Below are 14,778 nucleotides of genomic sequence, written 5' to 3'. Positions count from 1 at the left end.
TTCATCTTTTGTTTTAACACGTGCACACACAATTTAACTAAGGCTCTCAGTCAGAAGTATACTGCTATAATGGCCAAATACTGCTTCTTTTATGTAAACAGTCCCATGAGTCTGACAGAACCATCATAACTTGGCTTCTGTTTCTTCTTATGCTTCTTTTTCCTTCCTTTCTTTTCTTAAGCTACTCCCAAGTCTTTTCCTTCTAGGACAGTTATTGGAATGGCAGCATAGTTTATATATATCAAGCCCCTTGTCCTCCTTAAAATCTCTTCTAAAACCTCAGAAATCCTGAGTGAGGCCTACCAGCAGCAGTATGTGCCTACAGCTGATTTGTAGCTGTACTGTGCCAATAGCTTTTAATGTCAGGGATCTGATTTGATTTGGTTTTGTCATTTTAGCAATACTGCTGACTTATGATATTTGGGATCAGGATGGCAGTGAGGGAAAGTATTAACCTGTGATAAGTGATGGTGGCTGATGTTGTGGAAAGGTGTATACCACAGCTCCTGAGATCATATGATTGCATGAGAATCTCAACTTCATATGTTTTAAATGAAATATCTAAAACATGAGAGGAACCATCCAATATGACGGCGCATTATCGGATGCTTTCAGAATCAGGAGCGGCGTCAAACAAGGATGCGTGCTTGCTCCGACATTGTTCAGGATCTTCTTCGCACTCCTCCTGAAGCATGCCTTTGGATCTTCAACAGAGGGCATCTTGCTGCACACAAGATCTGATGGGAAACTGTTTAACCTTGCAAGGCTGAGAGCTAAGACTAAGGTGCGAGAAGTCCTCATCAGAGACATGCTGTTCGCAGACGATGCTGCTGAAGTGTCTCACACAGAAGACCAGCTTCAAAAACTGCTGGATCAGTTCTCCGAAGCGTGCAAGGACGTTGGGCTTACCATCAGCCTAAAGAAGACAAATGTACTTGGTCAAGATGTTGCTGAATCCCCATCAATCAGCATTGACAACTATACATTAGAGGTTGTCCATGAGTACGTTTACCTCGGGTCCACCATCACTGACACCCTGTCGTTGGACACTGAGCTAAATAGGAGGATCGGAAAAGCGGCCACAACTCTGTCCAGACTCAGCAAGAGAGTGTGGAATAACAACAAGCTGTACACTCACACCAAAATGCAAGTCTACAGAGCCTGCATCCTCAGCACCCTCCTTTATGGCAGCGAGACTTGGACCCTGTATGCCCGCCAGGAAAAGAGGCTGAATGTCTTCCACTTGCGCTGCCTCAGGCGCATCCTTGGAATATCATGGAAGGACAGAGTTACCAACACCGCTGTCCTCGAGCAAGCTGGAATCCCAACCATGCACACCCTCCTCAGGCAGCGTCGACTCCACTGGCTTGGCCACGTCCACAGGATGAACGATGGAAGGATTCCAAAAGACATCATGTATGGTGAGCTAGCCTCTGGCAAAAGACCTCCTGGATGCCCCCAGTTGCGTTACAAAGATGTCTGCAAGAGAGACCTCAGAGAGGTAGACATCGAGCTGGACAACTGGGAAGAACTAGCAGATGACCGCGGCAGATGGAGGCAGGGGTTACACAAGGGCCTTCAGAAGGGCGAGTTGAAGATCAGACAGCTAGCAGAGGAGAAGCGAGCGCACAGAAAGCACAATAAGGACTTGCCAGACACCCACTACATCTGCAAGAGATGCAGCAAGGACTGTCACTCTCGTGTGGGTCTTTATAGTCACAATAGATGCTGTAAATGAAGTCTTAAATTGAAACTTTAAAGGACGCGATCCATAGTCTGTGCAGACTGAAGGATGCCTACTATCTAACTTGAATGCTTGAAGAAGAAAATTGACAAGGTAAACCTTAAGCTTTGGACATCAGAAGACAAATGAAAAGACACCAAATTTATTAATTGTTAAATTGTCGTGCATTTTAAACTAGCCACATGGTCTTTGGGTGATTTGACTTAATTCTTGAGTGTGTGAGATTGGCTACACCCATTTCTATTTTGAATTTATTATGTATTCTAAAGTTCTGTGTGCTCTTGCACTCTAATAAGTCTGCCAATTAGTTAGACAAATTATTGCAATCCACTATACATTTCAGAGTCTGTCTGTCTGCCTGCCTGTCTGTCAATGGTACTATGTTTGTTCAAGAACTCCTCTTAAATTTTAAGAGCGATGATGACAAAAATTGGTAGGCACCTTCCTCTTACCCTACCTGAAAACAAGGTCAGGGTTTGGTTGTGCCTGGAAAGTGAGAAATGCCTGAAATTCCAGGATATTCCAGAACGTGGAAAGGGAGGGGCATCTACAGGAGAGACTTCAGACTCACCCCTGCGGGCAGTAAGCACAGGGAACAGCCATATTGCAGAATAACCACTGGGGTCAGCCAAAGCAGGAACCCAGAGTCCATGTGGAGTCGGGGCTCTCGAGCTTGCCTGCCTCTGGAAAGGTAAGTGCCCCCCCTGCAGCCCACAAAGGAAGCCCTGCTGCTCTCCTGCATAATTAGCACACCCAATATGCTGCGGCCAGGAAACCCCACTCTGTCCCCTCCGGCTCACTCCCTCTTGCACTGGGCATGGTCGGGCACCAAACTTGTGGCCCCAGCCTCTCTCCACACGACTACCACTGTTCACCCTGGTCTTGGCCCCAAGGCCCTCCTGTCCTCCCTAGTTCAGGCCCAGCACTGCAGCCAGTCCCTCAGCTCACCTGAGGGCTGGCATCGGTGCTGCAGCCTAGCCTGCCCCTCTTCTCCCCCCAGCTCAACCTGGAGCTCAGGCCAGGGCTGGGTCCAGCACCATGGCATGGCTCTGGACCCCACGGTCCATGTGCTCACCACCCCCAGAGCTCAGGCTGGGGAAAGCAGTCAGGCTCCAGCTCACCCAGCTCACACTGGGGCCACTGCAGGTACCCCATGCCTGGCTCCTGGATCTTAAGCTGGGGTGGGAGCCAGCACAGGTGGGGAGAGAAGGGGGTTGGAGCTGGAGCTGTGGCTCAAACTGGTCCCCCAACTTGGAGACAGGTATAGGTGGGTGGGAGCTGCAGCCCAAACCGACCTCTCTCTCCAAGAATAGGTGGGGCGGTGTGAGCTGTGGCCCAAACCAGCCCCCCTCTGAAGACAGGTGGGGGGGGGCGGGAGGGCTGGGAGCCACAGCCTGACCTGGCTCCCCAATCCAAGAATAGGTGAGGAGGGCCAGAAGCCATGACCCAAACTGCTTCCCCAGGACATATGGCAGGGGCTGGGAGCCACGGCTCAAATTGGCCCCCTTGGCCTCTGAGAACAGGGCCGGGTGGGCTGGGATCTTCAGCCTGACCTTCCCCGCCTACCCCCTAGCCCTCCCAAGGACAGGCTAGAGGGGGCAGGGAGTAGGAAAAAAATTCAGTTTAGGACCCAAGCAATGCTGGGTACATCTGCTAGTTGATACAGAAAATCCAAATATAACCTTAACATAATTGTCTTGAAACTGAGAGCATCAGTAATTCCAGTGTAAGGGGAGAATGCCCTGTGTGGATAAACTAGATACTGTTTCAGGAACTTGAGGTACCTTCTGGTTCTCAAATGGTGAGCAGTTTAACATTTAATCTGGTTTGATCTAATGTAGTCAACAGTTCAAAGGGTGAACGGCCTATCTTCACAGTAATACTACTTTTGCCGTATTTGCACATCTCGTACTTGAATTTCCTCACTTAAACCAGTAGCAGAGAGGTAGCTATGTTAGTCTGTATCCTAACAAAACAAAAAAGCATTCATGTCATACTTTAAAGACTAACAAAATAATTTACTAGGTGATGAGCTTTCATGGGGCAGACCCACTTCTTCAGATCTGGAGATAGTCATTTAAGTCAGTGTAATTTTATTGACATCACTGGAGTTATTTCTGATTTATATGTTTTGTAAGTCAGATCAGAATCTGGCTTTTACCTGCATCTTAACATTTTAAAGAAGTGTTTCAAGGATAGAATCAATTGCAATCCAGAGCAAATGGAGCAATCAGAATGATACAATAATCTACTCAACATATTCAAATCTACAAATTAGGTACACTCCTTTCTAATCCTCTTAGAAGGGAATTTCTTGACATCAGAATAGACATTGCCTCTAAAAGAGAGAAATCTGATTGGCTTTTGGGGATGCTTTAATTCACATATTCTCTGCATTAGGCACTGTTTCTTCAACATTTATTCAAGATGTCTTTATCGCTTTCTCTCAACTACAGTCATTCCTGTATTTTCACTTGAATCCCAGCTATTCAAACTTAAATCTGGTCAAAATGCAAGAGCTTATCTCCTTTCTCACGTCTGAAAGGAACATATTTCTTCTCTTCACGGAAATCTTCCTGTGTGTGCATCTTACGGCTGAATTTTTATTCACACGTAAATATATACGTAGCAGGAGATGAAATCTTGATAGTTTTAAATGAAGAAAATATAAACAGATTGTTACAGATAATGTCAAATGGACTTCGGTGGTATTGTGCTGTATGTAAAAGACAAGATTTTCTGTACACTTTTCCATCTTCCAGCTCTCTTTCTTCAGATTTTACAATTTACCAGCCTAGTACCAATAGCCCTTGAATGTCCGACCCCTTCCCTTTCCCAGCTACTTCAAAGTGAATAACTGATCCTTTTCCTGCTTTTTACCTGATCATGTAGAAGACCTATCCTGCCTGTTTGTAGCTGAATAATTCCATGATTCTCTTCAGATCTCATCTGCCAAATGTGATCTGGTCTCCGTAGCCTACTGATATACATACTCCCTAGCCTCGATACAGAGATTGCACCAATTTAGCTAAAATCAATGTGAAAAGTAATTTGATTAAACCAGTGCACAAGTCCCATGTAGACATATGTGCATCATTGTATAGCTGGTTTATATCAGTCAGTCTCAAAAGTTTCATATTAGGCTCATTATTTAAAGTGAGAGGTTTAGCAAAAGGAAACTAAATTACATTAAATAACTTCAAGGATACGAATATTGCATACAAATAATTTAATTGATTTTCCTTTATTTCTTCTTGTCTCTTTTTTTTTTTGGGGGCGGGGGCGTTCCATAATAAGTGTTCATATCATTGCTCAAATTAAAGTAACTGATGCATTTGTATAATTCTTGACAAAATTGCACCCTCAAATATAGCACCAATGATGAATTTGGAAGCATGAGCAGTTAGAATGTCTATGTGCATCCCCAAAATATGCTTTTTTTTACCAATAATTTATCTGAGTTAGTGTGAGCCTGCAACACAAATTCAGAGTAAATGTAATCAGGTGCAGATCCATTTATCTTAATGGGTAACAACAGTATATATTGCTATCAGTCAAAAATGTATCCAGCTAAGTAAAAATAAATGTTTTATTTAAGTGTCTCTTTCATACAGTCTCTGTGGCATAGTAGAGACATCTAAGCAGATCCATTTAAGATATGGCACAACCAGGTTGTTGCAATTAGACCCCATCTGTTTTTGTCATGATGTCATTTGGAGTGATCCCTCTTGTCACAAAGATTCCTCAGCATTTGTGAACTTTTGCAACAACAGATCGGATATCCTGTCTGGCTTCTTCTGAGCCCTTTAATAGGACACAGACTGGGATTGAATTGGGCCAAGTTATGGAGACATGGCAAGCTGGTATGTTTCTTTCAAATCTACCATGTTCTCTTCCAGAAACTAAGCTATTGTGTTGGGTAACTTTTTACAAAATGTAAGTCTTCTTACAAAGACTAGTTATGAAGAAAAAGTACAAATTGTGAATTGAGTAAAAGAAAACCCAATATACTGTAGGTTGAACCTCTCTAATCCAGAACGCTCTCATCTGGCAACATCCATAATCTGACGTGATTTAAATTAGCCATATGACCACTTAACATAGGTGTGGCCAAGTTTCCCATGGTCCTATAAAGTTTGTTTACACCCACCAGTTCAGGCTCTCAGTGTTCTGTGCTGTTATTTAGGTATAATTCACTCCTAAATGTCTTCTAAGAGCCCAGTAAGCAGTGCAAGTGTTGGTAATGTGCTAGTCAATATTGACCTTCTGTGGTCCAGCAAATTCTCTCATCCAGCACCAGTCCCAAGGGTGGTGGATGAGAGAGGTTCAACCTATAGTGTCTGTCTGAGTCTTCAGACAGCATGAATCAATAGCTCTGAGAAGGGAAAGTTCCTTTCATTTATCCTCTGTGTGTGTATGTGTGTGTGATAATTTCAGTGTAAACGTTATTATTTCACAGTTGAACAAAATATTAAGAAATAAGATAATTAGATGAAATCATTCTATGCAGAGCACTCAAGAAAGAAAGAGGAAAATGCTCTCAAGAAGATCGTCATAATTCATTTTGAGTGATGTCTTACATTGGCAAGTCGAATGGGTAGGGTTTAATTTGTGGATGGAACTTGAGAAAATACTACTTTGTCCTGGATTTGATCCTGGATATAGGACACATGCCACTAGCCACCTGACACCGTATTGTCTTCTAGCCAACTCAATGTATCTGTAATACTGGGAATGGGGCTTTGTGAATTCTAAACGCTGTCGTTGACAAGGACGGAGTAGGTACTAGAAAGGGGTAAGCAGCTGCAGCAGAAATCTGAGTGGATACCTGGGACCTTCTGGAACCAAGATCCTTCTCTGTTCCTGCAAGAATTGCTTTAGCTGCTCTGTACCTTTAAGAGGTTGACACCATCCTGCAAATGAGCCATTATAAAGACAGGTAAGCAGCAGCAAATGGATCAAAGAGCTGAGAGCAAAGCAGAGCACAGCAACTTGCATAATGACTGGTCACCACTGCTGGGGATACGGACAAGATGATGGTATGTTACATCCATCCTTTCTTAACCTAATCAAGCTCTCTTTCTATCTCCCTCCCTCATCAGCTCCTCAATACCCTTGTCTAATCCTTGCAGAGAGTCTGCATTTCACCATCTGCAGGCATCAAATGTGCAGCAGGCAGTTAACTAGTTCATCAATATGAACACCAAAAGAAAAGCACCTCGGGATGAGAAACTTCACGTGCTGGTGTCCTGTCATCATCAGCAGTACTGTCATACTCTGTGTATAAGAAATCTGCATCTTTCTTAAATGGGGGTGGAGGACATTGAAAGTCTTCCTGACTGATATTTTAGATATCACCTTCCCAAAAAGACAGTAACCTGGGGTTTTATTTCTCCCTCTTAAACGACCATTTGAGTAAAGGAGATTTAGTGAAGTGGTAATGGACATTATGATCTCATTAAAATGTGATAGCCATATGTTCCTTTAATTTAAGAAATGATATAGATCAGCAATTAAACACTGGAGGATTTTCCTTTCTATTGGACAAGACATACTGTTTTTCTAGTGCTTAACAGCACCCTAAATGTAGTTATTTTCTTTCTGTGGCTCCTGCTCCTGAAAAAAAAAGTATGTGTAAAGACTGTGCAGACTCCGGGAAATGTTTACAATATTTATATCATTTGAAGAGAATCAGGGGCGGGGGTTATGAATGACTGATATTACCTCAGCAAGACAAGTTTCACCCTTAAACATGAAGTGAAAGATGCACAGTTCTGGGAGATGTTATTTGTATGTGTATATTTGTATGTAGAGTATCTCCTTTACTGATAAAAGGCTTATGAGAAGGCATAGTTCTATTTTATAGGTGTCAATGGAACCTTAAAACCAAATCTCTGTTAAAAACAGACCCCTTATTAAGAAAAGGAAAATACATAGTTTATAAGTTAGTGCTTCTATGCCAGCCTAAGTCTGACATTTTAGTTGACATTATATATATATATATATATATATATATACACACACACTCCTGTGACAGATTAATATTTTCCCCACTTACCCTCAAAAATGAGAATGCCACAATTAAAAAGTGTTTTGGGTTGTGTTTAAGGTATTGAAAAGTCAACGTGACAACTTCCCCAAAACAGGGAGTGGAAGAATTATAGTGCTGTCTGTACTGTAATAATATACAAAAGTGGAACAAAAGTAAAAGGTAGCAATAAACAAGTCTTTGACATAGATATAATCTTGTTATCCTAAACAGCAGGAGGGTACTCCAGCTCCTAGAGCAGAAAGCTGTGTGAGTAAATTGATATTTAATCTCACATCTTTGGGTTCAGGAAGTCCAAAGGTGTTGATAGTCATCCTGTACTGTTCACTTACTGTAAAGAAATAGCATAGTGGAAGGATGCCTGTCTCTCAAAGATTTACTGCAGTCATGAAGGGTTTAAAAATAAACACATAATAGCTGAGAGATTCTGAGTCATCTGCGTTTAATTTGAGCATTTACCACTGTTGCACCCAAGAAAGCTTAAATACACAGAGTATGTGTTTAACGTATGAGCAGAGCGAGAGAGATTCCTCAACCATGTTTTTCTGGAATAATTTACTTGTAGTTGCGTACAATTTCTACAGGAAGCTGGGCAATAAGCAAAAATGTCTGGGTGTGATTATAGCTGTATTATGTTCCTTTCGTTATGCTTTCCATAAAAGAGGAAAATTGCTCAGCAGGATGGAGGCTGAACTGTAGAATCTCTAAGCACATACACTACAATGCACAGTGTTTCAGAGCACTCCAACAAGGACAAACTTAAGTGATTGCCACTGAACATGGCATTCACTCTGAGGCTCATAAAAACCTGTAAGGATTCATCTATATCTGTGGCAATAGTGAAGTAAGAGTGTTTTCCTTTCCTTTGTTTCAAAGGGCCTTCTGAATGGTACAAATCATATCCCATTGCCCAGGGCGGTCGTCAGTCCCCTGTTGATATAGTCTCCAGAAAGGCAGTTTACGACTCTAGTCTGCAGCCTCTTATTATCTCATATGAATCGTGTACGTCTCTTGATATCTCCAACAATGGCCACTCGGTCATGGTGGACTTTGAAGATGCTGATGACAAGACAGGTGAGCCTGATGCTGTCTTAGAATTAAGACGTTGTGCTTTAAATTTCTGTACAGTCTTAGCTGAGGAGACGGTAAAGTACGTTATTTGAAGTAAAGATTAATTATACAATTTTGCAGCTGTTTAAATCTTCTGAAATGTGATCAGTAGCATTACTTCTGGGTATGTGGTTTGAGCCACATTTTATGGGGCCTGCCATTATTTTTTAATGCCACAGTGTGGCAGGGATTTGAAAAGTGAAGAGACTGGCCAGTTAATCTCTGTTCAAAGTATCCTTAAAAGAGCCACATCCCTACGTGATAAGGAAGAACTCCATCTGGGGACAGGAAACTGTCCATTTCAATTTGTGGTGGTTCCTCTGAGTGGTCCTAAGGTGGAAAGATGGCCACTTCCACCAGACAGAGACCACAGAGTGTGCATGATGACCCATTAGACCAGGGGTGGGCAAGATTTGGCCAGCAGGCCGGATCCAGCTTGCCAAGCTGACAGATCCAGTCTGTGGAACACCTCAGGCACAGAGCAGCCAGATGCTGTAAGTGGCTTCCAGCTCCCTATAACTCTCTGCTCCATATGTTGTGAGGGAGGGGGAGGCTTTGTGCGCTACTCCTGCCCCCTTTAAAAATGTCTCAGCTCTGATTGGCCAGTTGACAGTTTCTGGCAAACAGGAGCTCAGAGATTTTGCTGGGGGTGGGAGCAACACTTGAGGCCTCCCCTGCCTCTCTGGCCTCTGGAGCAGAGAGCTACAGGAAGCTGACTGAGTGAGCTGAGGCTGCAGCAGGCAGAGAGCCCACCAACCCTCTGTCCCCCAACACATAACCCTCACCCTCTGCCCTTCCTCCTCCAGCCATAACACACATAACCCAGGTCCTCTGCCCCTCTTCCTGCACCCACACCCCCTTCCAGATGCTGAAGCCCAGTCTGCTGCCCCAAGTCACAACCCCCTCCTGCCCTAGGTCACAACCCAAACCCCTGCGCCTTTCCTGTACCCTAGACCTCAGCTTCCTTCCCGCAAACTCCATCCACACACCACACCCCTTCTGGCACCTCAGTTCCTTACCCCAAGCTCCCTTCTGCACCCAGCCTCCATCCCAGACCCTGCTCTTCTCCCTTTAATATAATGGAGGAGTCTCTGACCACTTTCTAAATTCTTCGAGTGCCCCCATCAAAAATTATTACCTACTCCTGCCCAGACCTATCAGCACAGAAACATGGTTCCTCTATATTGACTCCTCTTTCCCATGGCAGAATTTTTTTTTCAGAAATTATATGGATTCTCTGGCGAGTTCTGCTTGGGAAAAAGACTGCATGTTACACACACTGCAGCTTTCTTCTATCTTTCACTTCAGCTCTAGGGAGCATGAGCTTCATGGCTGTCAAACACCAGATTGGTGTGGCCAAACTTACAGACCCTTCAAGGTGCATACAACAGTACTCAGAAATTGGAGAGCTGGGACAAACCTGCTGAACTTCAGAGCTTCAGCCTTGTTGGAGGCACCTGATAATCTTGGGGCTTTATCTCACTCCTGCCGAAGCCCTGAGACCTTCCTTTCTGCTGGCAGAAGTCCATATCCCACCACCCTGCTGCAAGGCATGTCCTAGGCTTCCTCCCCAATCTGGTAGATGGAAAATGGGGAAATTCTGGTGGGTTCCACAAGGTTTAACATTTTAACAGTGAAAGAGCCATGTCCAGGTCACAAGTCACACTTTGGTCACCCCTTCTCTAGATAGTTCTCCTTTTACTTCTACAGAAAATTTTGCTCTGACTCACTTATACACCTATGCTGAAGCACAGAATATCAGAAATCTATTAGTAACTGGTAAGTACAGAGAAGCTTTTATATAAATGGTCTCTGATTGGCTAGTTGATGTCAGCAGCTAATGGTTATTCATCTAGTTTGGTGATTTTGCTGATGCCAGTTTAATTTGATATGTCAGTTATTCAACGCAAATATTATGTTTGCTGGGAGATAAGTATCCTGCAATGGCCTGAGGTACTTTCTGTTGCCTTCAAAGTAAACCCATAAGGTTGTCGGAGCATTATCAGGTGTGGGTTTAAATTACAGCTACTGTATCTTTAAAAAAAAAAAACAAGGACAAGCAGTTCAATGAATCATCAATTTGCCAGTGTATTTTCTGAGTTTTAAATAAAGACCATGGATCTGAGCTTGCCTAAAATTAGTTGCATTAGAGATTCTTTTAAACATGTTGCCTTAGAAAGTGGCTTTGTAAAATGTATTTGGAAAAACAACCTTCACGGACCATCTTAATTCAGTTATAAATAATAGATGTCTGCCCATGTAATAGTGAAATTCACCAGGGTCAGAAGGTTTGCTCTAGAAGACCTGCATTGCTCCCTGAGGTGAAGGTACCACTGGAACATCCATGCAAGGTATTCTCAACCCCTCAAAATTAAGCATATGCTTATATTTTTGACAAATTTAGGTCTAAAAGGGTCATTAGATGAAATGCATTCCCCTCATTCAATCCCACCTAGTCTGGATCAATGACCAAAGCTCTTCCATATCCTCTGCACAAAGCTTTGAGTCACTGGATCTATTCAAGCAACAGCAATGAAGGGTCCTGTGGCACCTTATAGACGAACAGAAAGTTTTGAGCATGAACTTTCGTGAGCACAGACTCACTTCATCTGATGATGTGAGTCTGTGCTCACGACAGTTCATGCTCAAAACTTTCTGTTCGTCTATAAGGTGCCACAGGACCCTTCGTTGCTGTTACAGATCCAGACTAACACGGCTACCCCTCTGACACTTGGATCTATTCAAGTGTAGCTCTAGTAGCTTCTCCTCAGGTTTCTCTTTCCAATAGCCCCCTTTTGTACCAATATAATCAAGGAAAAGTCCCTCCATAATGCACCAGGGGCAGAGGCGAAGAGCATCAAAAACTCTTCCAATTTTAATATTTTTAAACAATAAAACCAGTTCAGTTTTCTAAATTTCAATAGGAAGCATCCATAGCTTGGTTGCTTGATCGATAGCTACTAAGTCCTCTTACCTCAAATTTACATTTCCAAAGGCCAAATAGGACTATGGTGCATTTCTGTAAAAGTCATTGTCTGTAGAATTCTGTTTCTCTGTTTAGTACAAATCTTTCTGCTGTCTCTGATATCAGTTTGGAGGAAAAAATATTTACCCTCTCCCACCTTCCTCTAAATTTGGACAGGGAGAGCTGCAGTGAGATATTTACTTACACAAATGATAGTGTTGAGTTTCCACCTGATTTGGTGAAACTGGATCATGGGTTAGATACACGTCTAATGGAAATTTAATTACTTCAATCGGGAATAAATTTGTCAGGCGTTATTAATTCTTATAATCTGAGAGCCAAGACAAAGCTCTTTCTTTGCATTTGTTAACTCTGGCTTTGGCTTCTCTTTTGCATATATTAAAAATATTCTCTCTCTCCGTTTCCTGATACTTGAAAGATGCTGTTTTTCCGTTATTTGAACCAAGTTGTTTGTACAGTCAGGCAGTAGAAAACCACCAAAGCAAATATTTAATCTGTTACGTTCTTTTTATGCACTTCCATTTACAGTGATCAGTGGGGGACCCCTTGAAGGCCCCTATAGGCTAAAGCAGTTCCATTTTCATTGGGGAATGAAGCACAGTCAGGGATCAGAGCATACAGTGGACAGCAAATCTTTTCCTTCTGAGGTAAGAACTTTCTCACAGTGTCTTCATTACAACCAGGATGCAAACCTGGAACAAAATTTGGAACAGTTCCAGATCTGAATTTTGCACCTTGGTCCATCCATCCTTTTAACTAAGCAATAAATTGCTGTCCGTATTCATTAGTAGAAATTCTGTCTACATGCAGTTTACAGGTGGCCATACAAGCTGAACCTCTCTAATCTGCAACTCACTCATCAGACAACATCCATAATTTGGCAAGATTTTAATTAGCTGGATGACCACTCATCATGGCCAAGTTTCCCCCGGTCCCATAAAGTTTGTTTCCAGCCACCAGTCCTGGCTTTCAGTGTTCTGTGTTCTTATTTAGATATATTTTACCCCTGCATGTCTTCTAAGAGCCCAGTAAGCAGTGGAAGTTTTGGTAATGTTGCTAGACAGCACTGACCTCCCCTGGTCTGGCAAATTCTCTCAGTTGGCACTTGTCAGGTCCCAAGGGTGCCAAATTGTAGAAGTTCAACCTGTATCTGTCTATCCACACTAGGGTCTGGAAGACATCCCTTGCCTACAACACAATCATGCTAAGTAAAGCATTTTAGTTCCTAGGTAGCGTGTAATTTTATTAGCGATACAGCATTGGAAATGTGTGGGGTTAGGTGAGGGTTAGCTGGTCCTGAAGAAGAGCTACCAGAAGATGGATCTGGGCTCTGGACTGTCAGGAAGATTGTCAAAAGGAAAATTTACTTCAGGTAATGTGCCACCACGCTGACCTGAAGTCTCTTTGTCTATTACAGCCATGAAAGAATAGATCGGGTGTATGATTTTTACTATCTACGATTTTTACTGTCTTCTGGACCTTAGCCATAGTCTCCAATATGGAGCCAGAGCTTCCTGTAGACCTGAACGTGAAAGCTGATTGGCACTGTTGATATAACTGGTGAATTAGGCATGCACACTGTGATTTTACAGTACAGAAGGATTCTTTACCAATGCCCAGTGACAGAAGCTCTGCACCACACACCTTAAATAAGTAACCAGCACCTCTTGTTTATATTTTCTGGTGCTCTGTTTATTACTAGTGTGTTTATACAGTAGGTAGCATTATTTTTTAGTTGTCCTGTAGGCACTGTCCTGATAAACATGAATTTAGGGGTGGGACTCTGGGTCTAGCAACTTACACTAGTTTGCAGACTAAGCGTCCTTAAGGTGGGGCGTAGTTCTAGCAGACTCGCGGAGTGCCATACGTGTGCGTCTGTGTTCACTGGCTAATCTACTCAAACAACTGTTTTGGAACTTGGTAGATTCCTAGCTGAATTGGTTTGTCTCAGAGCTTCTGGCATATCTGCCCTTCAAGCAAAGCATTACTGTGTGATCAACTGACTGATGTTATTGCCTACTAAGCGTAATATACTCTGTGTGGTGGACTTTATTATTTAGCTTGTTCATAATTCTGATTTATGATTCTCCTTCATAGCTCCACTTGGTTCACTGGAATGCCAGGAAGTACGCAACCTTTGGAGAAGCAGCAGGAGCTCCAGATGGCTTGGCGGTAGTTGGTATTTTCTTGGAAGTAAGAGCCTGAAAATAATGTATTCATTTTATGTGTAGGGAAATGGCAAACTATCACCCATTTAAGAACTAAGACACAAAGTTGAGAAAAATTGTTTAGTAAAAATAAATGATTTTATTGGAGGCAGCGACTCAGGGCAGCCTGCAATTATACCTGCTTTAGTGTGAGCATGCTTTGAACATAAAATGGCCTGTTATATATTGAAAATAAAATTAACTATATCATATCTATGTTTTCATGCAACTCTATCAATTAAACTTTTAGATTGGAGAAGAACATGCCAATATGAACAGACTAACTGATGCCTTATACATGGTAAAATTTAAAGTAAGTTTTGTTTTCTCTTTTTGCTTTTGTAATCTTTTTATTTTCCCCTCACTTGGATGACTTTTAAGCAGTATAACTGGTGCACTAACTTGAGTGAAATAAAATTTAATTAAAGCAGCAAATCCCACCCCTGCACCATTAATTAGGGTTATTACTCTATTTGACCTTTCAAAAAAGAGGGGACCACTGAGAGGGAGGGTATCTGTATCAGTATCTATCAACTCACATTGTATTAATGTACTGTATCTACTATAACATTAATACAACGTGAGTTGGTAGATACTGATACAGATGCAGTCCATCTCAGGGGTATTGTCTTTTTTGAAAGTTCAAATATGATAACCCTACATTAATACATAATGTAATGCA

General features: G+C 42.4%; 1 protein-coding gene across 1 annotated transcript in view; it reads left to right on the top strand.

Moving 5' to 3' along the window:
• The window catches only part of CA7 (carbonic anhydrase 7), a 53,139-nt gene that overhangs the window by 7,805 nt on the left and 30,556 nt on the right, over positions 1-14,778 (top strand). The window contains exons 2-5 of the mRNA XM_075008607.1: positions 8,670-8,867; positions 12,418-12,536; positions 13,987-14,082; positions 14,347-14,409. Of these exons, the coding sequence (XP_074864708.1) occupies positions 8,670-8,867; positions 12,418-12,536; positions 13,987-14,082; positions 14,347-14,409 (476 nt within the window). The remainder of the gene's footprint in view (positions 1-8,669; positions 8,868-12,417; positions 12,537-13,986; positions 14,083-14,346; positions 14,410-14,778) is intronic.

This window comes from Carettochelys insculpta, chromosome 14, assembly GCF_033958435.1.
Source record: "Carettochelys insculpta isolate YL-2023 chromosome 14, ASM3395843v1, whole genome shotgun sequence".
Classification (NCBI taxonomy): Eukaryota; Metazoa; Chordata; order Testudines; family Carettochelyidae; genus Carettochelys; species Carettochelys insculpta.
The sequence above is the reverse complement of the archived record's forward strand: the minus strand, read 5'-3'. Positions and strand labels throughout refer to the sequence as shown.